Source organism: Ovis aries, chromosome 10 (assembly GCF_016772045.2).
Source record: "Ovis aries strain OAR_USU_Benz2616 breed Rambouillet chromosome 10, ARS-UI_Ramb_v3.0, whole genome shotgun sequence".
Lineage (NCBI taxonomy): Eukaryota > Metazoa > Chordata > Mammalia > Artiodactyla > Bovidae > Ovis > Ovis aries.
In genome coordinates, this window is record NC_056063.1 from 31,419,193 (window position 1) to 31,444,416 (window position 25,224).

The window sequence follows — 25,224 nt, forward strand, 5'->3', positions numbered from 1 at the left end:
CACCTCGGGCCCATGCTCAGAAGCAAGAGAAGACATCTCAATGAGAAGCTCATGCACTGCAGTGAAGAGTGGCCCTGCTCGCTGCGACTAGAGATAGCCCACACACAGCAGCAAAGACCCAGCACAGCCAAAAATAATAAATAAATAAATTTTTTAAAAACCCCAAACACTGTGATTAAAAAAATAAACAAACCCTAGTGATGGTGATGGTCCCTTGGAAGCAGAATACAAACTTCCCTCTTCACTCCCGGCCCCACCTTGTTACTCCCCCTTCAGAGGTAACTGCTGCTAGCAGTTTGCATTTATTCTTCCAAACATTATTCTAGTTATTTATAAACATACCTACACAAACACATACATGGCTATTAATTAATTAAATGAATCGCATACTGCGATTTCTTTTTACCTACCCACACTTTTCAAGATCCTTTTCATATCAGCACATTTATAGATCTTTTAAACATGTCACATCATATTAAGGGGCAAAGAAACACTATAATTTACCCATCCTCCAGTGATGAGCATTTAGAGTGTTTGCAAGCGTCAGCTATTAAAAAAGATAAATGTGCTATGTAAACAGTTTTCTACTTGTTTCTTTGTAAGCATGTATTGGCCTCTTTACAGAATAAATGCACTGATACGCTTTTGCCAGATTAAGAGTCTGCTCATTTGCAGTATCGCCAGACATAGCCCAGTTGTCCTCCACCCAAAGCTGCTAATTGACATTCCCAACCAAATGTGGGAGACCAGTTCTTTGTACACGTCCCATGCCCCACTGACACTGAAGTCTCCGTCTTTTTGATTTTTTGCCAAATGCTTGGAATCTTTTAAAATTGGTCATATGCATTTGAAAATTGCCTCATTAAACCCTTCACCCATTTTTCTTATTGATGTGTAAGAATTCTTCATTTATCCTAGATATTAATCCTTTGCCTTTTCCACGTTTTACTTTTTACAACTTATTTATAGTACCTTTTGTTGTACTGTATTTTAAAATTTTCAATATGTCCAAATATGTCAACTTTCCCTTACAGCTTTAAAAGCACTGTTTGAGATTATTTATATGCATGTGTGTATGCAAGCGTATGCACGTGTGTGTGTGTGTGTGCATGCACCCATACACATGATTGGGGAGTCATTTCCGGGCTCTGCAGAGAAAGGCAGGTATTTGCAACCAACCTCTCTCTACTTTTCTGACCTGACTGAGCTCCTGCTTCTCCTGACCCAGTTGGGCCTGTTTCGCCCCCTCCCTCCATGTCCACTTGCCTCCTGCTCTTCCTCCTACACCTTGCTGGTGCTCAAGCTTGCTGAACTTCCTCCCATTGCAGGCACATTCTCTTGAGTGCACATTCCTTCTGCATGGAATGTGCCTCCACGAGCCTTGAGCTCGGTTCACTCACCTGCTCATTCAGGTCCTGGCACAGCCAACAGTCTCCAGGGAGGCAGTGCCTGGCACAAAAGGTAAAACAGCCATCCTGCCACCTGACACCCTCCCCTTACCTGCTTCATTCTTCTTTGCATCACTTAGCACCATCCAAAACAGATCCACGAATCTATCTGCTTACTGTCTACCTTCCCCACTAGAATATAAACTTCAGCCAGATAATGCATCCTGCCCTGGACAGCACGGCCATTCAGTCAATGCCCACTGTCCCCTCCATTTCCTATTGGGATCTTTTCAAGACAGCTCAATCCAAGGTATTTAGGGGCTACAGGAGGCTGGACCCTCGGGGGACCTGAAAGCCCAGCCCCCATGCCACTCCACTGAAGCCACACCCACCCCAAGGAGGATCCAATTTGTGGCTCATCTCACTCTCCCTCCCTCTGCTCAGATCTTAGGTTTCAAGTAACACAGAAAGTCACCCAGACTCCTGGGAGCTCAGAAGGAAAGTGTTAAAGGCCAAAGTGTGAGCTAAACACAACACTTTGAAGGGAAACAAAACATAAATATTTATTCAGAGTTTCAATACTTTTCATCCAGCCTTCATGGAATGCTCTCTGGCAGCTTCTATCAAAAATTTAAACATTGATAGACTTGACTCAGCAATTCTGCTTCAACAGATCTCTCTTTGGAATACAAGTGTGAAAAGATGTATGTTCAAAGACACTTCATACATCATTCACAATGATAAAGACATGAAAATAACCAAAATGCACATGGGGAATAAACTATAGTTAAATAAACTCTCGTATGTTCATATGAGGTAGCACTATGCCACCAATAAAAACAATGAGACTGCTTTATAGTATACTGGCATGGAAAGATGTTCACGAGAAATAAATTAAAAAGCTATCTGTTGAATAGTATGCACAGTATTATCCCATTTTTAATACACAGAGATATTATCTATATTACAGCTGTAAATGGGACATCCTCATAGCTCAAACAGTAAAGAATCTGCCTGCAATGCAGGAGACCAGGGTTCATTCCCTGGATTGGGAAAATCCTCTGGAGAAGGGTATGGCAATCCACTCCAATATTCTTGTCTGGAGAATCCCATGGACAGAGAAGCCTGGGGTGCTACAGTCCATGGGGTCGCAAAGAGTCAGACACGCCTGAGCAACTAACACACACAGCTGTAAATATATAAAAATTTCTGAAAGACTGTTCCCTAGTTTTGTTGTGGTTGTTTAGTCACTAAGTCATGCTCAACACTTTGACCCCATGGACTGCAGCACACCAGACGTCCCTGTCCTCCACTATGTCTGGGAGTTTGCTCAAATTCATGTCCATCGAGTTGGTGATGCTATCCAACCTACTCATCCTCTGTTGTCCCCTTCTTCTTTCGCCTTCAATCTTTCCCAGCATCAGGTTCTTTTCCAATGAGTCAGCTCTTTGCATCAGGTGTCCAAAGTACTGGAGCTTCAGCAACAGTCCTTTCAATGAATATTCAGGGTTGATTTCTTTAGGATTGACTGGTTTTATCTCCTTGTAGTCCAAGGGACTCTCAGGAGTCTTCTCTAACACCACAATTCGAATGCATCACCTTCTTTGGTGCTGAGCCCTCTCTATGGTCCAACTCTCACATCCGTACATGACTACTGGAAAAACCATAGCTTTGACTAGACAGACCTTTGTCAGCAAGTGATGGCTCTGCTTTTTAATGCACTGTCTAGGTTTGTCATTGTTTTTTTTTTCCTAAGAGCAACAGTCTTTTAATTTCATGGCTGCAGTCATTGTGCACAGTGATTTAAGAGCCCAAGAAAATAAAATCTGTCACTGCTTTCACTTTTTCCCTTTCATGAAGTGATGGAACCAAATACCATGATCTTAGTTTTCTGAATATTGAGTTTTAAGCCAGGTTAAAATATTACTAGTTTTAAAATATTTTTGATAATGGATACTACTTCTGAGCAGTAGGATCAAGGGAATTTTACTTTTTGTTCTCATGTGCTTCTGCATTATTTCCACTTTTAATGAAGATCTCATACATTGTTTTTATAATAAATATCAAAAGCTATGAAACCAAAAACAAAATGAAAATAATTTGTCTGCTCTATGAAGAAATAAGGAAAGCAACCAGCTGAGTACAAACAATTCCACAAGCATAACTTTGATCGAAAGTTTCATGATCCTGTCCCTGTAGGAACACAGAGCTGCCGAGAAAATTCCTCTGTGGTTCAGGGAACTCTTGATGGCACAGAAAATTAGGGCAATTAGTCAAGAATACAGTGGCTTTTCCAATTTTCTTGCAATCTGGACTCAGAGTAAATAATTTTTAAGTACACTGTAAACTTTCTTTTTACTCTGGAAGATCCCAGAGTACCTACTGAAATGGAGCAGGACCCTGTGGTCTTTGCCCCCGCATCCCATCCCCTGCCCCATGTCCTCTGCCTGTCTTCTGTCTGTGGAAAAACTTTGGCCAAAGAGTAAGTTTAATCAGAGAAGTGAGAACATGCAGAAACAGAGGAAAACAGTCACAGGAGACCAAATAATGATAGTTTAGTCTGTAGGCATAGCCAAGGACCTTTAGGACCTTCTCAAGAGCCATAGATAAGATTCTGAGCCATGTGCCGTGAGCTGTCTCATAGGTACTGAAACCCCCACCAGGTGGAGGCCAACTGCATAATGACTAGACTGTAGCCATGACATAAGCTGTAACAATTCTGAGAACCGGCCTCAAGGAAATGGGAGCATGCTGGCCCTGGAACTGAAGGCTAATTGCACTTAAAACAAGATGACGCTGGTCAGACCCCCAGTGACCAATTTCAAGATGACTGTCAGAGCTGACTGTGCTGTTTCTGCCTGCAGCCCCCCCCTCCATCTATAAAGGCTCTTGCCCCCTGGTTGGACTTTGGACAGGCATCTGCCTTCCCACCCCTCAACTCTGCCCCACTCTGCCCCTTACCCCACACAGCTGTGTGTATGCAAAGTCCAGAACCCTGTCACTGCAGCTCTTGCAGAGGGGGTGCGGTTTGCAGAAGAAGGCGGCAGTGGGGAAAGAAATGCTGGTCTCCCTCCAGTCTCAGAGGAGAGTTTCATTTGAAACTGACAGTCACTGACAACAGTCACCTACTTCCAGACACTCCCTAAAGCGTTTCACCATAAACAGATCAGCAAACAGCCTCCCAAAGGCTTGGGTAGAAAGGAGCTCCCTGGCAAAGCTCCTGGACACTGCTCCTTGGTAGAGGAAAGACGAGCATGTGAGCTCAGCTTCTGGACACGGGCCTTCCATGTGCAAGACTCCACCACGTGCTGCTCCAAGACCCACCTTGTGTTTTCTTACAACCTGCTCATCACGGACGCTTAACGTCAAGTCCACCTGAGCCCAGGACCAGAGCCCCCCAATCCAAGACCGGTGGAGGAGCACGAGGCTGTGCTCCTAAAAATGTGATGACGAATGACAATGTTTAATTCAGAATCCTCAGGGAGCACATCAAAATGAAAAGAAAAATTCGATTACAGATAATGGTTAGAAAAACGCTCTATATATTTTTTCATAAAAAGAAAAACATTACATATATATATATATTTTAATAAAATGAGCACATCAAGAAAAAAAAATCAAAGGGAATTTTCACAGGCTCCTAACCTCACACATAATGGGCCACCAATCCCTGAAAATAAATCTCAGTAGAAGTAAGAAAAGATAAGAAACAAAAAGGATAAAGAAACATGCACAGCCAGAGACTTTATGCTCTAACTGTCTAACCTTCTCATTCTATCCACTTGTGAAAGTGGAACTAATGGGGCTAATTCTAATTCTCCTAGCCCAACAGACCGGGCCCAGATGTCATGAAAGGCCCCGTTAGGAAGATTAAGAGGAACAGGAAGAAAAATGAAAGGTAAATGTGACAACGATGCAAGGTACGATTATCAGGCAATAGAACTGCAGAAGGCGAATGGGAAAACGTGAACGATGTAACCAGGAAGCAGGGGTTTTGTTGTCACTTAGGAGACGGATAGAATGAGGGACCATTTCAAGGGAAGATTTATAGGGACTGAATGGGATGAAGAAAGGAAATATTATCTAGATAAAAACACAACAAATAAAAGAGGAAGCTGGATGAGTTATAAATAAATGGGGGGGTGGTGAGAGAAGACTCCAGAGGGGTTGCAGAGATAAGAGAAAGAAACAGGTTTTAGCTGTGAATAGTAATATATTTTTTTACTGCAACTCTTGGCTTGCAGAATCTTCGTTCCCTGACTTAGGATCGAATCCATGCCCACTGCAGTGGGCTCTCAGAGTCTTAACCACTGGATGACCGGGGAATCCCCATGCCAATAGTAATTTTAAAAAATCAACAGAAATATCTGATGTTGGTGGAAAATGGAGTTAATGAGGGAAACAATCTAAATATACCTGAAATGAGGCTAGATTGAAACTATTAAAGGTTCATTCCATTTCCTCCACCCTTTATTGCATGTGTGAGGGAAGTGGAAATTCAAAGTAGAATAAAGAAGATTTCTGGGCTCAAATAAAGACCTACAACAATCAGACTTGTAACAGAGATCTAATTATTTCCTGGGATAAGAGCAGGGATAATTTAATTCTGAAGACTGTTGTGAAAAGGTAAAAATAAAAGAATGGAGGAGTGAAGTTTGGGGGAAAATATCATATCTATTTAAAAGTTTTATAATCCCCAAGTATGGATTTCCCTGGTGGTTCAGACAGTGAAGAATCTGTCTGTAATGCGGGAGACCTAGGTTTGATTGCTGGGTCTGGAAGATCCCCTGGAGAAGGAAATGGCAACCCACTCCAGGATTCTTGCCTGGAGAATCTCATGAACAGAGGAGCCTGGTGGGCTACAGTCCATGGGATTGAAAGAGTCAGATACAACTGAGTGACTAAACCACTACCACCCACAACTGTCCTCAATCTTTCAGAGTAAATTTCTCAAATGGTCCTCACCTCCTCAGCCAGCTTATCTTTCAAACCACCCAGCACCCTGCCACTGGAACTTGAAGCTGCTACGCTGGTGTAAAACTCCTTTTCCTTGGAGGTTCCTAACTTTTGGCTTATATACTCTAACACTGTTCCTTGCTATCACTACAACAATAGTTACTGACTTTCACTTACTCCTAGACATGGTCTTCCTCTTACCTCAGGTCCTGCCATCAAGCTGGGAAATGTCCATGGTCCCATGAGCAACTCATTTGACATCCCAGCCTTTCAGTAGTTAAACAACTGCCACTCTTTCTAGGGTCTTCCCAGTAGTCATGTACGGATGTGAAAGTTGGACCATAAAGAAGGCTGCTACGGCTGCTGCTGCTGCTAAGTCACTCCAGTCATGTCCAACTCTGTGCAACCCCATAGACAGCAGCCTACCAGGCTCCTCCATCCCTGGGATTCTCCAGGCAAGAGTACTGGGGTGCGTTGCCATTTCCTTCTCCAATGTATGAAAATGAAAAGTGAAAGTGAAGTTGCTCAGTCGTGTCCGACTCTTAGTAACCCCATGGACTGCAGCCTACCAGGTTCCTCCATCCATGGGATTTTCCAGGCAAGAGTACTGGAGTGGGTTGCCATTGCCTTCTCCAATAAAGAAGGATAAGCACCAAAAAAATTGATGCTTTCGAGTTGTGGTGCTGGAGAAGACTCTCGAGAGTTCCTTGGACAGCAAGGATATCAAACCAGTCAATCCTAAAGGAAATCAACCCTGAATATTCATTGGAAGGACTGATGCTGAAGCTCCAACACTTTGGCCACTGATGTGAAGAGGTGACTTATTAGAAAAGACCCTGATGCTGGGAGAGAGTAAAGGCAAAACAAGAAGGGTGGCAGAGGATGAGATAGTTAGATTGCATCATTGACTCAACGGACATGAATCTGAGCAAACTCCAGGAGATGGTAGAGGACAGGGGAATCTGGTAGGCTACAGACCACAGGGTCACTAAGAGTCAGGACATGCCTTAGCGACTGAACAACAACTCCTGCCAGGCACCTTTAATCAGGAAACCTGAGTATCACCCTGCACCTTGGATCACCTAGAACCTTACCTCTGAAATTCACACACCCCACTTTGGCTGCAAATTTCTTCTTACAGTTGGTCACTTGACTAAACCCAGAATTCTGAGGCGGCAATCTTTCCCCTGGGGATTGAGAAGGTATCTTTCTTTTAGTTTTCAGGGATGCTTTGGGAAAGTTAGGTACTACTCTAAAGTTCAACCTTGGTACCTCGTCTTTTCCCCAGTCTTATGAAATCTCATAATGTGCCCGTCCTGTGAGGGTCTGTTTTCATTCATTACGCTGGGCACCTGGTAGGCTGTTCCAGTCCTGCAGCTGAGGGAAATTTTCTTAAAATGTTGCTCATCGTTTCCTCCCCTCTGACTCCTGGTTTCCTTTTTCTCTAAATTGGGGTATAGCTGCTTTGCCATGTTGTGTTAGTTTCCACTGTGCAACGAAGTGAGCTAGCTCTAGGTATATATATAGCTCCTCCCGCTTGGACGTCCCTCCCACCCGTCAGGAGGCACCAGGGAATTCTTAATATTTTCATTTGGGCACTTTTAATACTAAGTAGATCATGTTTGTATGGGGGAAATGCTTGCTCTGAAAGGCACAATTTTATTGTATTCTTGAATTAATGGGAAAGTAAATTACTGGATAGAATAAGACAAATAATTCAGACCATTCCTTTCATTTGAACTTACCTAACTAAAACTGCCACAGTAAATAAAACCCAATTTCTATTTAGGCAGTTTCAAAAAATCAAAGCACCTTTCCCACCATGCTTTACTTATTCACAGTTTCTCAGGACCTAACAGATCATGCAGAGTCTTGATTCCCCAGGAGAACTGGATTATTTTCCTCCCACAAATCCATCACAGGAACAGCTTTACTCATTTTATTTCTGTGTGAAAGTGATTTCTCGTTACTCACTTAGGACGTCATGCCTGTTTATTATGTGGGGAGAAACAGATACTGGAAAAGAAATGAAAAAAGGAAAATAAGAAGTGGTTTCAAAATGTCAGGAATTCACGTGACTGTAAGGACTATTGTACTATAACTGTGCTCTTTTTTACAGCCTATGTTATGATCATCTTTATAATAATATTCACCTTTTTCTTCAAAATGTAAACTACCAACGTGGTAAATGATAACTCACAATTGAGACACTAGCCACTATAAAATAGAAGCTATGGTGATAAAATAAAAGTTTTGCAGCTAGATTCCCAGGCTTGAAGTCAACCCAGAAATCTGGTTTCATTACCCTCAGAAAATGACTTAATCTCTCTAATCCACAGTTTCCTAATCTATAAAATAAGGTTAAGAATAGTACCAGCACATCATAAGAAGTAAGGATGCAATGAGATGGTGGGTCTGGCAAGCATTCAGTAAGTACTCAAAAAATGCTGGCAATTATTATTCTAGTTGTTCATCCATGAACCATGACATCAGTTCAGCCATTGTCAAGCTTGGATACACAGCAGGGTACTGTCACACTGGTGTTGCTCAGTTGCTAAGTCATGTCTGACTCTTTGTGACCCCACGGACTGCAGCATGCCAGGACTACAGAACGAAGTTCAGCTTCAGCATCAGTCCTTCTGATGAACTCCCAGGGCTGATCTCCTTCAGAATGGACTGCTTGGATCTCCTTGCAGTCCAAGGGACTCTCAAGAGTCTTCTCCAACACCACAGCTCAAAAGCATCGATTCTTCGGCGTTCAGTCTTCTCTGCCACATTACTTATTCTGCTCTCATTCATCCCCATCAACCTGCCATGTGGGTTGTTCAACAGTCAGAGCTGCTTCTAAGACTGGGGGACTCTGTGTTTCATATTCCTGCGTCTGGTAGTCTCACACTGGCTTCTCACGTCCACCATGGGCTTTAGACTCTGAACAGCTGCTGGAGAGATTACTGATAACAAAGTGTGTGGCCTGAAATAGTTCTTGACACAAATGGGCTGATCGATGGATCAAAGATGAACACACGAAGACTCTGCAATGTCCAAGAAATGTGTGATGTTTTGCCAGTTATCTTAGAGAAGGAATGGCTGGCATTTGTTTCTTTCTTATTATATTTTCATTTTTCCTAGCTCCCCCCAACGTCATCATCCAAAGACAGTAAACAGGGTATTTAGCATTTCATCAGCATAAGGTAGCTGGTAAAACGTACAAATCTGGAGAGAACTGGAAAGTTTTAAACACTGACATGTAAGTAAAAGTGCCGTGCTCATCAGGCTAAGAGATGGGGCTACAGTGTGGAAGCATTTTGCATAACAATGCATTTACAGTTCAGGAGGCAGAGTTCTGAGGCACATAAATGTCAGCAGCTCCACAGGACCATTGGCACTAATTACTGCTGGCCCAGCTCCCATAGCTCTTGGAGGCTGACAAGCAGAGTGGGCACAATACCAGGTGTGCAACCTTTGAGACGCAATACGTGCATATACTCTTAAGTGAGAGTTAGCATTTTCTGTCCCACTTTGGAGGGGCCACCACATCATTCCAGGTTTCACACCAGCCTACAGGGGGCTTAATAGCAAGTGAGTTGCGGCATTTTGTAAATTCTCGGTGGTAACGATGGGTGTGTCCCATTGCACCTCCCAAATCATCAAAAATATCATCCATGCTTCCATGAAAGAAACAGCAGATTAAGAGAAATATATCTTGTCCATTACCTGGATCATTCTGTGACACTTTGATGATAATTTTTAAATAGCCCCCGAGGCCACTAAACTGCCCAGAGGATGAGGTTATCAGAGCTTTAAACTCAAGTGTCCACACACAAAATCAAACTGTCCCAGTGAACCACCTAAGGGGCAATGCTTGTGTGATGATGAAGGGGGGGGCCACCAGTAAAATTAGTGACTGAGGAAGCAGTTATAAATTTTCTGTACTTTTTAATTTTTGACCCTGTCTTTTTACCAGCTTTCCAGTTCTTTCATAAAAGGGCTGAAAGGGGAGAGGAGGCTGCACGTTTTCAAATTAACAAGGCATCTAGTGGTCAGCCTCCTAGGTTCAAGACTTTGAGGGAGACTGGGGAACCTCTAATATTTACAAAGAGGGAATCTACATGGTCACCTGCACAGAACACCGTCCCCACTCCTGCCGCCTGGCAACTTGGACTGACTGGTTAGGTCTTTCCTGCATGCTTTTCGCACACTACGTTAGGTCTGTTAAATACGCCTCCACTGTACACTCAGCGTGTGTGTGTCCACCAGTCCTGTCCGACTCTTTGCGACCCTGTGGACTACAGCCCTTCAAGCTCCTCTGTCCAAGGGATTCCCAGGCAAAAACACTGCAGTGGGTTGCCATTTCCCACTCCAGGGAATCAACCCAACCTAGGGATCGAACCCAAGTCTCCTGTATCTCCTGCACTGTAGGTACATTTTTTACTGCTGAGCCACTGGGGAAGCCTGTTACACTCAGCATAACCATAATTAAACACATGTGTAAGGATGAGTTTTATGCTTTTTTCTCCTGTGACACCAGCAGCTCTATAGAAAAAAGGACTGTGTCTGTCCCATTCACTTGATGTCCCCCAGCATCCAACACAGAGCTCAACTCAGAGAAGGTGCTCTCGAAATCTCCATGGAATGAATGGATGCCCGTCCACAGCTCCCCTGACTTTGCCCCCGACCCCAGAGTGACTGAGCTGGACTCTGGGGTCACAGCATGGGACTCACAGGGCCTTCTGGCCACTGAGACGGGTGAGGAAGCTCCTCACCCACTTCTGGCCAGAAAGAACAGCAAACAGGCCTTCTAGGACACCCACAAACACCATCCTCTGAACCATGCAATGGATAGTCACTCCATCCATCATCCCGCCATATTTTCCTGTCTCTGGGACCTCATGCAAAGGAACAGGTCTCAAACGTATCACCTTTATTTTTCTCCCACTAATGTTCTTTCTAACACTTCTGCTCTCCTATAAACTCCTCCACCCTCAAGAACAGGTCTCAAACTTATCACCTTTATTTTTCTCCCACTAATGTTCTTTCTAACACTTCTGCTCTCCTATAAACTCCTCCACCCTCAAGCCATTGCAGGTCCCTCTGTTGGCTTCACGAGGACTGATGAGCTAAAGCTGGGGGAACCATGGGGACCCCATCACAGGGAGAACACAGCCAACATGAAGTGATAACACCCCCTGTACTGAAGAGCCCAGCGCAACCTAATTGCTCTGAACTTGTCCCCTGCAGGTCCCACACCCGGGTCAGCATGGGCTTCCACACTGTGAGGTGCCATGACCCTCTCACCGTCAGAACAATAACAGCCTCTCAGAGTCGTCTCCATTAAAGGAGCATACATCACCTGCTATGGTAAGAACAAGCCCCCAGCATCCAGATCCAAGATGCCATGGCAAAGCGAGCCCTTTACCTGTCCTGTCTTGTCCTGAAGTTGCATATTTTGTCTCAGCAAGTTCTTACTGAGTCTCTTTATTTAGATGTGTCCAGAGAGGGGTGATGATGCTTGGCCAGACTAGAGGGTGGGTGAGGAGAACATATTAGAGCAGGCTGTTTACAGAACTCAGAACATCTAAGTGCTCGGTAAACACATTCTGACGGTGCAGACACGCTACTGGTATTTTTACACTATGAAGAAAGAAGAAAATGTTAGTCTGTCAGTTGTGTCTGACTCTTTGCAACCCTATGGATTGTAGCTCACCAGGCTCCTCTGCCCATGGAATTCTCCAAGCAAGCATACTGGAGTGGGTTGCCATTCCCTTCTCTGGGGGATCTTCCCAACTCAGGGATCAAATCCGGGTCTCCTGTATTGCAAGCAGATTCTTTACCATTTGAGCCACCAGGGAAGGCGATAGTATACCCAGAAATAGGAATTCTCAGGTGATGCAGTGGTGAAGAACCCGCCTGCCAATGCAGGAGATGCAAGAGATGCAGGTTCGATTCTTGGGTTGGGAAGATCCCCTGGAGGAGGAAATGGCAATCCACTCCAGTATTCTTGCCTGGAAAACTCCATGGACAGAGGAACCTGGGGGGCTATAGTCCGTGGGGCTGCAAAGAGTTGGACGCAACTGAGCACACACACGCCAAAAACCACCTACATCTGTGATTTTAATACAGAAATAGTAACCTGCTTTTTTTTTTTAATTTTTATTTTTATTTATTTTTTTTTTAAATTTTAAAATCTTAAAGAAGTAAAAATAATTTTTGTGATGCAAGTGGAGCTTCTGTACCCATAAAGCAACAGCCTCACTATTCCCAGGGAATTTTTCCCTTAGGGGGAGAGTAACCGAAACAATAAGACATCAGCTGTTCGTTTTCTGCATAGCCATGCGAAATCCTTCTATACAGCTGAGTCTGAATAAACGAATTTTACTTTCCATAACACATCATGTCAACATGATACAATCAGAAGGCATATTGACCAAGAAGTAGTCAATCATCAGATCAACACTTCAACTGAAAATATTCTCCCATTTGCTACAACAACTGCAGACCAGTTAGAAAAGTCAATGGGTAAAGCCTGAATATTCGTGCAAAATTACGTAGATCAACATCCTGGTGAGATGTGGTATTTGACATACGAACAACAGAACAGCTTTCCATGAAAATTCAGAGACAGAGAGTCATTGAAAGACTAAGGTTAAGTTTCTAAAATTCTTCTCTTTATATAGCAATGGAGAGGGTGTTCCGTACTTTAAAAAAAAAAAAAAATTAGCACTAAATCCGTGACAGTTTTCTTTGTCATCATACTGATGTCAAGGAAGCAAAGATCATTATTAACTTATAGGAAGATGATATTCTGGGAGTAGACCTTGCTCAGTACAGTGTTATGAGTTCTCAGCTTATGACTGAAAGCCCAGGGAAAGGAGGGACATGGACAGAATCCAGAATGGATTGTAGGGGATCAGGGTGCTGTGTGTGCATAACTAGCATTGTCCCAGAAAGAAGAGTCACTGTCTCAGTCCTAAGGAGGTGGACGGACCTAACGCCTATTGTATAGAGTGAAGTAAGTCAGAAAGAGAAAGATGAAGCCTAACATATACATATGGTATCTAGAAAGATGGGACCGACGATCCTACATGCAGGGCAGCAAAGGAGACACAGATGTAAGGAACAGACTTTTGGACTCAGTGGGAGAAGGAGAGGGTGGGATGATTTGAGAGAAGAGCATTGAAACATATACACTGCCAGCCAGCGGGAGTTTGATGAATGATGCAGGGCACCCAAAGCCCGTGCTGTGTGACAACCTGGAGTGATGGGGTGGGGAAGGAGGTGGGGGGGGGCAGCTTCAGGATCCGGCGGACACATGTCTACTATGGCTGATTCATACTGATGTATGGCAAAAACCATCACAATACTGTGAAGTAATTAACTCCCAATTAAAATAAGTTAATTTAAAAAAAGGAAGACTCAATCTCAACCTTTATTTTTCAATGACAGTTATTTCAATAAAATGTGATTAACTGGCTTCCATCTGAGTAAGAAAGCCTAAGCCGCACAGCACAGACATTAGGTATATAGGTTTTAAGTGAATTTGAACATCTTTTCATATATTTATGGCCACTGACCACTTTGTTCTATTGTCTAAGTCACCCATTCATATATTTTACCTATTTTTCAAATTAAGTTGTATTTTTTCTATTGATTTTCATATTAAAACTTTGTTTCAGCATTTTCATTCAGTTTATCAACCTTCTTAATTCTATGATGTTCATTATTGCAGACAATTTAAAATTTGTATATAGTTAAATCTTTTTTTTTAAGGTTTCCAGGTTTTATATCATGTTGAGGAAGGCCTTCCTTATTCCCAAATTTTAAACTATTTCAATTATTTTATTATCAGAAAAGATATGCTTAAAAATATACTATTAAAGTTGTCCATTATGTTGTTCAATGTAATTTTTTAAAAATTCACAGAATTAAAATCGTGCATACACATTTGTGCTAAAAAACCAGTTCTCTGTTCTGATAAAGTGCCACACTCTATTTTTTCCCCCCTAATTATGCTTTTTCTTTTGCTCTTGCAGCCAGGAAGCGCTGAGCCCAGTTTTATCAGGCTCTTCTCTTTTTTATTACTTGTATTTTTAATCCTTGTGCATCTGTTATTCTGGGCCCTTTACTGCATGCTACCTTGTATCTTTGCTGAAATCAGAAAGTGTTTAAAAAATAAACAAATTAGAAAATGATTAAACAAATAAAGAGAAAGTGATCAAGTGATTTAAAAAGTCTATTATATTTAAACTTTTTTGGGTCATTTGTTTCTTAACCCATCTTTTTTAAAAAATATTGATTTATTTCAGCTGCACTGAGTCTAGCTGCAGCACACAGGGTCTTAGCTGTGGCGTGTGGGGTCTAGTGCCCTGACCAGGGATAGAGCCTGGGCCTCCTGCACTGGGAGGACAGAATCTGAGCAACCGGACCACCGGGGAAGTCCCTCTTCACCCATCCACGATGACTTCCTGGCCTGCTGGAATTAACTGACAGCCAGCTGACAAGATTACAGACCTCTTGTTCTCGCTCCAATTGTTGTTGTTCAGTCACTCAGTTGTGTCCAACTCTCCGACCCCATGGACATCAGCACAGCAGGCTTCCCTGTGCTTCACTATTTCCCCGAGTTTGCTCAAACTCGTGTCAGCTGAGTCAGTGATGCCATCCGACCATCTCATCCTCTGTTGTCCCCTTCTTCTCCTGCCTTCAATCTTTCCCAGCATCAGGGGCTTCTCAGCTGGGTCTGTTCTTTGCACCAGGTGGCCAGACACTTCAGCTTCAGCATCAGTCCTTCCAGTGAATATTCAGGGTTGACTTCCTTTAGAATTTACTTGTTTAATCTCCTTGCTGTCCAGGGGATACTCTAATTATTAGGGTACAATTCTGTTTACCTTATTGTGACTGTTCTAATTATTCTTGAATCTAAGTCATCTAAGGCTTAAAGCAAGTGTTTAAATGTTTCCTGAATAAACAAACCAGAAAAAAGTCACTCACAGAAAAAACTCACATCAGAAATCTAGGTTAAAAGGAACAGCCCAAGCATTCCCAGGGTATGTTCTACTGTGGGTACATGTTGCATCTAAAGTCATGGATGACAGTAATTGAACAGATGACCCAAAGACACAAGACCTTACCATCATCAGCCTGGAATCACCAAGGGAAAGAAGCAGCACATCACAGTTTAGAGATACCAGCATGAGTTAAAACAAGGGTTGGTGTTACCCAAGCAATTAGAATAACCCAAATACCCCACAGTCCCAAGAAACCCAATTATTTGGAATTTAACTGTAATTTGCATGCCTGCCTTCTGCTTTTTAATTAGTCTGATGACAGAACAAGGCAAAGGGAAAGCTGATTTGGTATTAGGAACTACATTTTATTTAAATGAAAAATTCATACCTATAGGATAAATGCAAAGTTAAAATTCAGTAATAAAATGTATCTTTTAATCATAATTTTTAAATTGTTATTAAATGAGCTGCTGGAGTAAGAAGAAAGTTAGAAAAGAATGTCTTGAAATCTCTCATCTTCTGCTCTATTTTCCCAATCCACACTTTCCCCGGATAAGTCCATTTCACAGGGACCACAGCCAAGGGTTTACACAGAGGCTGGGGTGGGGTCCTCCATCTAGCAAATGGTGGTGGTTAACTCTTGTTCTAAACACCTTAACACTGCCTCCTTATGTCAATAATGGGAAAATGGATAAGAAGTTTTATGTCTTTGGAAAATCAAACGCAGAGCCTTATGTGTATTAAGTTATATGCTGTGCGCTCAGCCGTGTGCTCTTTGTGACCCCATGGACTGTAGCCCACCAGGCTACTCTGTCCATGGGATTTCCCAGGCAAGGATATTGGAGTGGGTGCCATTTCCTTCTCCAGAGGATCTTCCTGACCCAGGGATTGAACATTGGCAGGCAGATTCTTTACCACTGAGCCACCTGGGAAGCCCAGGAATTTATTATAAATGCTATTTCTGAGGCTCCACCCCAGACCCACTGAATAAGTCACTCAGGACGAGAGCCAGTAATCTTTTCTAACAAGCTCTACAGGTGGTTCTGAGGCTCTAAAATTTGATAAACACAGGTCTACAGGATTTATTCAACAACTGTATTTTAACTCACTGTAGGCTTGTCTAGTTATTTTCTATTTAAACCCCAACCAAACTTATTAAGAAACTGGAACCAAAAGAGAGTCAAAGGTCGTGTGACATTCATTCACTGATTTGCTGACTCATCCGGATGGATGCTAAGTAACCACGGGGAGTTAGGCACTGAGGCGACTGCAGGATCAGGGATACTGGGCTAAATAAATGGGATGAGGTCACTGTCCCTGGGGGATTTCCCTCCACGGAGGAATAACAAAACCAAACAGGTCAATTTATGTGTTACCAGAGGGGATTATGAGGTGATGCTCCAATGAAGTGGTCAGGGAAATGCAAATTAAAATAACACTGAAATATAATTTCACTCCCATTAAAGGGACAAAATTTTTTTTAACTAGTAAGTATCTATTCTTATCAGCGATATGGGTGGAAATGAAGCCTTTGAAAAGGAATCCAGTCATATCCATTAGCGCATCAAGCACAGCCATCCCACTCCTGGAGATCAATCTTGTAGAATGTCACCGGTTCATGTTCAAGGACATGTACTGAAGCATCGGTTATAGCAGCAAACGCCAGTTACGAAGTGAATGCCTGCCGGTGGGGGAATGTCTGAATAGATCATGGTATATCCACACTAGGCAGCCAGTGAAAAACAGCCATGCACTGACTTTGAGGGCAGCTCTATGACGTGCCTCAGGAAAGCGACATGTAGAAAAATGTACAGGACTTCCCTGGTTGTCCAGTGGTTAAGACTTTGCCTTCTAAAGCAGGGGATGTGGGTTTGACCCCTGGTCAGGACGCTAAGATCCCACATGCCTCTTGGCCAAAAAAAAAAAAACCCACATAAAACATAAGTAGTATTGCAACACATTCAACAGACTTTAAAAATGGTCCACATAAAAGAAAAAAAATAGGTACAATGCAATTTTACTTTCAGGAACCAGGCCCATCTTTGTGTACATATCGCTGGTACATGAGCACAGGAGCATAGAAGAATAATATGGAGGAATGAACACTCTCAGATGTGAACCATCTAACGTGGATTCAGGCTCAACACCCAGGCTCCCTCACTCTCAGTATCTTCCTACATGTAGTGCAGAAGATGGGAGGCTAAGCCACATGCTGGATGCTTGGACATCCTGAAGGCAAACATGCATGCGTGAGACATGGGGGGAGAAGGCAGGCAGGGGCCACATCCAGCAGCTTCAGCTGCTCACAAGCACCTTCACGTGTCACACCTTTACATCAGCTGAGTCCCCTGCGTCTGTCACTAGCTTCCCAGGTCAGGAGGGGCATCGGCTTTGCTGGCCTGGACACGGCAAGCACAGCATGACTTGGAGCCAGCCTTCTGCCGTAGCTGCTGATCCCTGCATCCTGGCTTGGACAGCACCAGCCTGGAACTAGCAGGGGGATGGAAACCCTGCATCCCTGTCGAGGCAGCAGTGTCTCCCCGGGGATCAAGTACTCACTCCCAGGGTGCAGAGTCTGCAGCTAGCTCCTACCATCCTTCTAGTGATAGATTTCATCAGCACCTGCTTCCCTAAGCAAAATCCGCCTAAATGAGCTTGACCCTTTTTAATTTTTTTTTTTTTTTGCAATGGAAACTGTGATTTGATGGGTTACCAGTCACTAGGAGGAATAAGAAGGAGTTTAGAGAATTTAAACACAGGAATAGATGAAAGTGCCTTGAAAATCGTGGTACTATTATTATCACTAATATTAAAAGCCATCGGAAAGACATCTGTCATCCCATCTAAACAGCTGATGTACCCAGAGACTCTCAGAAGACTTTAATGCAGAAAAAGCTCTCCACTGCAGTTTCTCTGCAGCACGAGTCTTACCAGCCGGTGTGGATGTGGATTTCGGTGCCGGAAGCAAACTCCTGCGGGGTGCTGTCACGCTGGAGGAAGCTGGAGGGGCTGCCCGGCCGGCGCCCTTGGGTGTGTCTTTGGCAGGGAGAGCTGCCTTCAGAGGCGGCTGGTCTTCAGTTCCAAAGGCTGAACCTGCAGGAGGCAGACAGTGCGTTAATGACAGCGTCATGAAAAACGGATGGACTCCCTTGCTGGGCACCACCACCAATCTATCCCTGATGCCTCCACCTGCATCAGAACTTGACCCAACTCCTGACGAGTGGCCTTGAAAAGCATTTCTCTGGGATGAGATGTGGAAAAAGAGTTGCCTTCAGTCACTGCAGGGAAGTCTGTCCTCCAAACCCACACGCCACAGGTTCTACCAAAGCCAAGAAGAGCTTCGCTCCACTGAAGATTTTACACACACACACACACACACACACACACACACACACACACACACACACACACACACATGCACACACAATTTGCTTTTCTGGATGTGCAGCTGCATACACAGGCTTCCCAGATGGTTCAGTGGTAAAGAACCCACCTGCCAATGCAGGAGACACAGGTTTGATCCCTGGGTCAGGAAGAGTCCCTGGAGAAGGAAATGGCAACCCACTCTAGTATTCTTGCCTGGAAAATCCCATGGACAGAGGAGCCTGGTGGGTGATAGTCCATAGGATCACAAAAGAGTCAGACATGACTTGAGCAACTAAACAACAAGCTGTACACACATATGATAAGCATTCATTTTATAAGTGTCAGAGGACGAGCAACAGTGTTCTGAAAACCAGTGTAAGTGTCCCGGAGGAGACAAGAGTAAGCACACACACACGTACACCACTGGTCCAGAAGAGGACTCAGGGCTCCCTGAAACCCGGCTCACTTCATCTTCAGAATAAGGGCTTTGGGATGACGGGAGATGGGTGAGAAGCATGCAGGCAGAGAATCCCTTTGAAATTCATGAAGCTTTTGATCTGACGAGCCGAGGCCTCATCGGACTCAGGGTGCTACCCTAGTGGCTCAGTGGTAAAGAACCTGCCTGTCGATGCAGGAGATGCAAATTCCATCCCTAGGTCTGGAAGATCCCCTGGAAAAGGAAATGGCAACCCACTGCAGGATTCTTGGCTGGAAAATCCCAAGGACAGAGGAGCCTGGCAGGCTACAGTCCATGGGGTGCAGAGAGTCGGACACGACCGAGTGCCTAAACAACAGCAACAGCATCAAATGAAGAGGATCCTGCATGACGGCCCAGTTTATTGCAAAGGCAGAAGATGTCTATCGGTCATTGCAGTTTTCTATTCAACATAGAAACAGGCTCTGTGTCTACAGAATAGCTTCTTTATGATGGGCTGCTCTGAAGACAGGGCATACTGGGATTTGTGTCAGATTTAAATGCCAGAATGGTCGTGGCCCATTTTTTCTCCTCTATAAATTTTCAAACCTACTACACTGGCTACATCTGTAATCTCTTAAAGACAATGACACCACCATCTATTCCTATTAAAGGACAAATCTTCTAAATGCACCTCTGAGTAACAGCTGCAAAGACTAATCTACCAAATTAAATAGAAAGCCTGAATATATTGAGATTGCTGCCTGTTGGGATGAAAACTATCCAGTTAGGAACGTGACTGTCTACCACGGAAAATACACACTGACAGCTGGAAGATATATACATAACTGTAGTGAAAGATTAAAGTTTTTGTTTCCATCATTTTAAAAGGATAGCCCTAACATTCTATGCAGATAGGGCCTGCATCAAAATGATAACATTATTAAAATGGTTTTAGTGTTCGAATGTTCAGGAGTTTAATTTAACCCCTCAAAGTAAGAGATGGCTGCTTTCCTCCCTCTGAAGACCTGAAAGTCTGTTTAAAATAAGTGAAATATTTAGGAAGTATTTAGGAAGAAAGAATAAAGACTGCTATTTCCTAACACAGAACCTATGCCCTATAGTTCTCTGAAGGTCCTGTGTAAGGTTTTAAATAGTTCTAAACAGGGCTATCACTGTCCCAACAAAGGTCCATGTTGTCAAAGCTATGGTTTTTCCAGTAGTCATGTACGGATGTGAGAGTTGGATCATAAAGAAGCTGAGTGCTGAAGAATTGATGCTTCTGAACTGTGGTGTTAGAGAAGACTCTTGAGAGTCCCTTGGACTGCAAGGAGATCCAACCAGTCCATCCTAAATGAAATCAACCCTGAATATTCACTGGAAAGACTGATGCTGAAGCTCTAACTCTTTGGCCAACTGATGCAAAAAGTCAACTTATTGGAAAAGATCCTGATGTTGGGAAAGATTGAGGGCAGGAGGAGAAGGTGGTGACAAAGGATGAGATGGTTGGATGGCATCAATGACTCAATGGACATGAGTTTGAGCAAACTCTGGGAGATGGTGAAGGACCGGGAAGCCTGGCATGCTGCAGTCTTTGGGGTTGCAAGGAGTCAGACACGACTTAGGGACTAAACAAAAACAACAAAAGACAGGGGTAGGAAATACATCTGATTCACACACAGTACAAAAATGATGAAACTCCACTGAAAGGAGGTACACTGTACCCTGAATTTCAGATTTAAAAGTAAGCACAGGAGCAGAAAAAATGAAACCAGACCACTGCCACTCAGTACGCAAAAATCAGGTCAAAATGGATTAAAGACCTGAATATAAGACCTGAAGCCATGAAACTCCTAGAAGAAAACACAGGCAGTACGCACCCTGTGACATTGGTCTTCACAGTATCGGTCTAGAAACGTCTCTTCAGGAAAGGGAAACAAAAGTAAAAATAAGCAAACAAGATTATATCAAACTAGAAAGCTTCTGTAATGAAATTAGGAGACAACCTACTAAATGGGAGAAGATATTTGCAAATAATATATCCAATAATGGGTTGATATCTAAAATATATTTAAAAAACTCATACAACAACCCTATTAAAAATAGGCAGAGGTGCTGAATAGACATTTTTACATAGAAAACATATAGATGGCCAACAGAGGCATGAAAAAATGTTCAGCATCACTAAATTCACATGGAATTTAGCTAACATTCAGCCTCCTGCTGACATACTGCCAGAATAATCTACCTACTGAAAATGGCACTGGAAGGTGAACATCAAATCTTTCATAAGCACCTTTTATTTAACAATTTATTAAATACTCTTAAGAAGAGGAATATTTTGTATCATTTGCCAAGTTCAAATGTCCTTTTATCAAATCCTTCTGTGCTTGGCATTATTCTCTTATATGAAATTTATAATTCAGTGAACTCTCAATTTGGAAATTCGGCTGTTATCCAGGCTGGGAAGTAATTCATCTGTTTGAAGTATGAAGTGTCAAGGAAGCTTTGTAATCCCCTTTGAGAAAAGCCTTGAATTACCAAAAAATAAAATGAAACAAGATAATATAATAAAATAAAACTGAACTCCCTTCTTGTCCATTATTGTGGGAGACAGCTGCCAGTAAACAATACCCCTCTTTGAAAACCAGTTGAAGTTGACCAGCACTTCAGTTCGGTTCAGTTCAGTTCAGTTCATTTGCTCAGTCGTGTCTGACTCTTTGTGACCCCATGAATCGCAGCATGCCAGGCCTCCCTCTCCATCACCAACTCCGGAGTTCACTCAGACTCACGTCCATTGAGTTGGTGATGCCATCCAGTCATCTCATCCTCTGTCGTCCCCTTCTCCTCCTACCCATAATCCCTCCCAGCATCAGAGTCTTTTCCAATGAGTCAACTCTTCACATGAGGTGGCCAAAGTACTGGAGCTTCAGCTTTAGCATCATTCCTTCCAAAGAAATCCCAGGGCTGATCTCCTTCAGAATGGACTGGTTGGCTCTCCTTGAAGTCCAAGGGACTCTCAAGAGTCTTCTCCAACACCACAGTTCAAAAGCATCAATTCTTCGGTGCTCAGCCTTCTTCACAGTCCAACTCTCACATCCATACATGACCACAGGAAAAACCATAGCCTTGACTAGACGGACCTTAGTCGGCAAAGTAATGTCTCTGCTTTTGAATATGCTACCTAGGTTGGTCATAACTTTTCTTCTAAGGAGTAAGTGTCTTTTAATTTCATGGCTGCAGTCACCATCTGCAGTGATTTTGGAGCCCCCCAAAATAAAGTCTGACACTGTTTCTACTGTTTCCCCATCTATTTCCCAAGAAGTGATGGGACCCGATGCCATGATCTTCGTTTTCTGAATGTTGAGCTTTAAGCCAACTTTTTCACTCTCCACTTTCACTTTCATCAAAAGGCTTTTTAGTTCCTCTTCACTTTCTGCCATAAGGGTGGTGTCATCTGCATATCTGAGGTTATTGATATTTCTCCTGGCAATCTTGATTCCAGCTTGTGTTTCTGCCAGTCCAGCGTTTCTTATGATGTACTCTGCATAGAAGTTAAATAAGCAGGGTGACAATATACAGCCTTGACATACTCCTTTTCCTATTTGGAATCAGTCTGTTGTTCCATGTCCAGTTCTAACTGTTGCTTCCTGACCTGCATACAGATTTCTCAAGAGGCAGGTCAGGTGGTCTGTATTCCCATCTCTTTCAGAATTTTCCACAGTTGATTGTGATCCACAGAGTCAAAGGCTTTGGCATAGTCAATCAAGCAGAAATAGATGTTTTTCTGGACCTCTCTTGCTTTTCCCATGATCCAGCGGATGTTGGCAATTTGATCTCTGGTTCCTCTGCCTTTTCTAAAACCAGCTTGAACATCAGGAAGTTCACAGTTCACGTATAGACACTTTATTCAGTAAATGACAAGTCCTCTGAATTTGCAAAGAGCTGCTGAATTTGTAACTGCTCTAGTATTTGACAACAATGCAGATAATCAAACCACTGCTCGATAAGAGGAGAAAGCACCTGGAAATGAACCATGCCTGGGTGAGCCAGAGGTGCTCCTGAGGACCCAGCCAGTGGGAGTGGCCCACGCATGTAATGAGCCATCCCATTCTCAACCAGCCAGAGTCTCCTGCAGTGGATGAGCATACACGGATGATGAGTCTGAGCAGATCTGGGCCTGCACCACGGACAAAGGAGGACGTGTGAAAATTGAGGCCAGACAAGGCGGCACTGAAGGAATGAAAGTCCCTGGAAGGAGCTGAGACACCAGGAGGAGGAAGTGCAGATTTACGGGAGCCCTGAGAACACCGCGCAGAGTGATGAGTGTGTCCCCCCAGCCCGTTCCAGAGGGTGATTCGGACCATGACTGCAGCCAGGGCTTCCGATCCACATCCCTACATCATTTACCGGGAATGTGGATAGCTGAAGCTGAGCTCTAAAAGAAGAAAAGAATGGATCGAGAGATGAACACCAACCAGACTAGAATGAGGTTGGGAAGACTGTAGAAAAATAACAAATCTGTTATTAATACCATGAAGGCATTACAGCCAAACTTGAAGAAACATCTTTCTTTGATTCTGAGTATTTATCTGTATTATAATGATTCATCTTCCCTGATTTTTTTAAACAATCCCAAGCAATCAAGTTGTATAATGTTCTGGCTGCACGACTGCCTCACTGATGCATATTTCATTGACTTAGCCGTATTTATCACTTGGCAGCAAAATTTAGTTTAATTATTAAAGTACCAACTGAATGTTTTATTTCCTGCCTCCTGCATATTTTAACTCAGGTGTATGCTTTATTTCTCACCGAAGTGCTAAGGTAAACCCGCTAGCTTATCATTTCAGCAAAGATGTATCTTTGCCTAAATGAAGAAGATCAAGACTCTGTGGGAGGCTCTGCCCCGGGCAAGGGGCACTTGACAGATACGGTCGTGTCTTCACACCACTTATATTTCAGTGGGGGGACACCCAGACCCAAACAGGTACAGATAAACAAGATCATCTCTAACTGCCATCAGTTATGAAAGAAACACAGGAGCAGGAGGAACTCAAGGGTAAAGGAGGGGACATCACTGTAAGTGGAGAGGCTGGGCAAGAGGGAACGTCTAAACATTTCTTTCTGCTGCACAATAGCCCCCACCCTCCTTTATTACTATTATTTTCTTAACCTTTGTTTTTGCAACCTAAGCCATCCCCCCAGGGAACAAGCATTTTATTTACTTATTTAAACTTTTTATTTTGTATTGGAATATAGACCAATTAGGGGCTTCCCTGACAGCCCAGTTGGTAAAGAATTCGCCTGCCATGCAGGAGATCCCAGTTCGATTCCCGGGTTGGGAAGATCTGCTGGAGAAAGGATAGGCTACCCACTCCAGTATTCTTGGGCTTCCCTTGTGGCTCAGCTGGTAAAGAATACGCCTGCAGTGTGGGAGACCTGAGTTCTATCCCTGAGTTGGGAAGATCCCCTGGAGAAGGGAAAGGCTAGCCACTCCAGTTTTCTGGCCTGAAGAATTCCATGGATTGTATAGTCCATGGGGTGGTAAAGAGTCAGACAAAACTGAGCGACTTTCACTTTCATAAACCAATTAACAATGACAGTATCAGGTGGATAGTGAAGGGATCAGCCATACATATACATGTATCCATTCTCCCCCAAACTCCTCTCACATCCAGACTGCCATATAACATTGAGTAGAGATCCCTGTGTACAGTAGGTCCTTGTTGGTTATTCGTTTTAAATATAGCAGTGTGCGCATGTCCATTCCAAACTCCCTAAGTATCCCTTCCCACCATCCTCCCCCCAGCAGCCGTAAGTTCACCAAGTCTGTGAGTCTCTTTCTGTTTTTTAAGTAAGTTCATTTGTAACCTGTCTTTTTAGATTCCTCACATAAGGGATGTCATTTGATATTTCTCCTTCTCTGTCTGACTTCCTTAACTCAGTATGACCATCTTTTTGATTATTAATGACCATCGTTGCTCTTGAAACTTAGAATTGAAGTGTCGAACCCTCCTGACTCTCTCCCTTTTATCAACCAATTCAAGGCAGTGTGCTTCCGTTTCCGTTACAGACTCCAGATTTATACCCCTTG

General features: G+C 43.3%; 1 protein-coding gene across 6 annotated transcripts in view; it reads right to left on the reverse strand.

The window, feature by feature from the left end:
* The window catches only part of MTUS2 (microtubule associated scaffold protein 2), a 383,566-nt gene that overhangs the window by 125,694 nt on the left and 232,648 nt on the right, over positions 1–25,224 (reverse strand). For all 6 annotated transcript variants that reach the window (XM_042254839.2, XM_042254838.2, XM_042254840.2 and 3 more), the window contains one exon: positions 18,278–18,439. In XM_042254839.2, the coding sequence (XP_042110773.1) occupies positions 18,278–18,439 (162 nt within the window). The remainder of the gene's footprint in view (positions 1–18,277; positions 18,440–25,224) is intronic.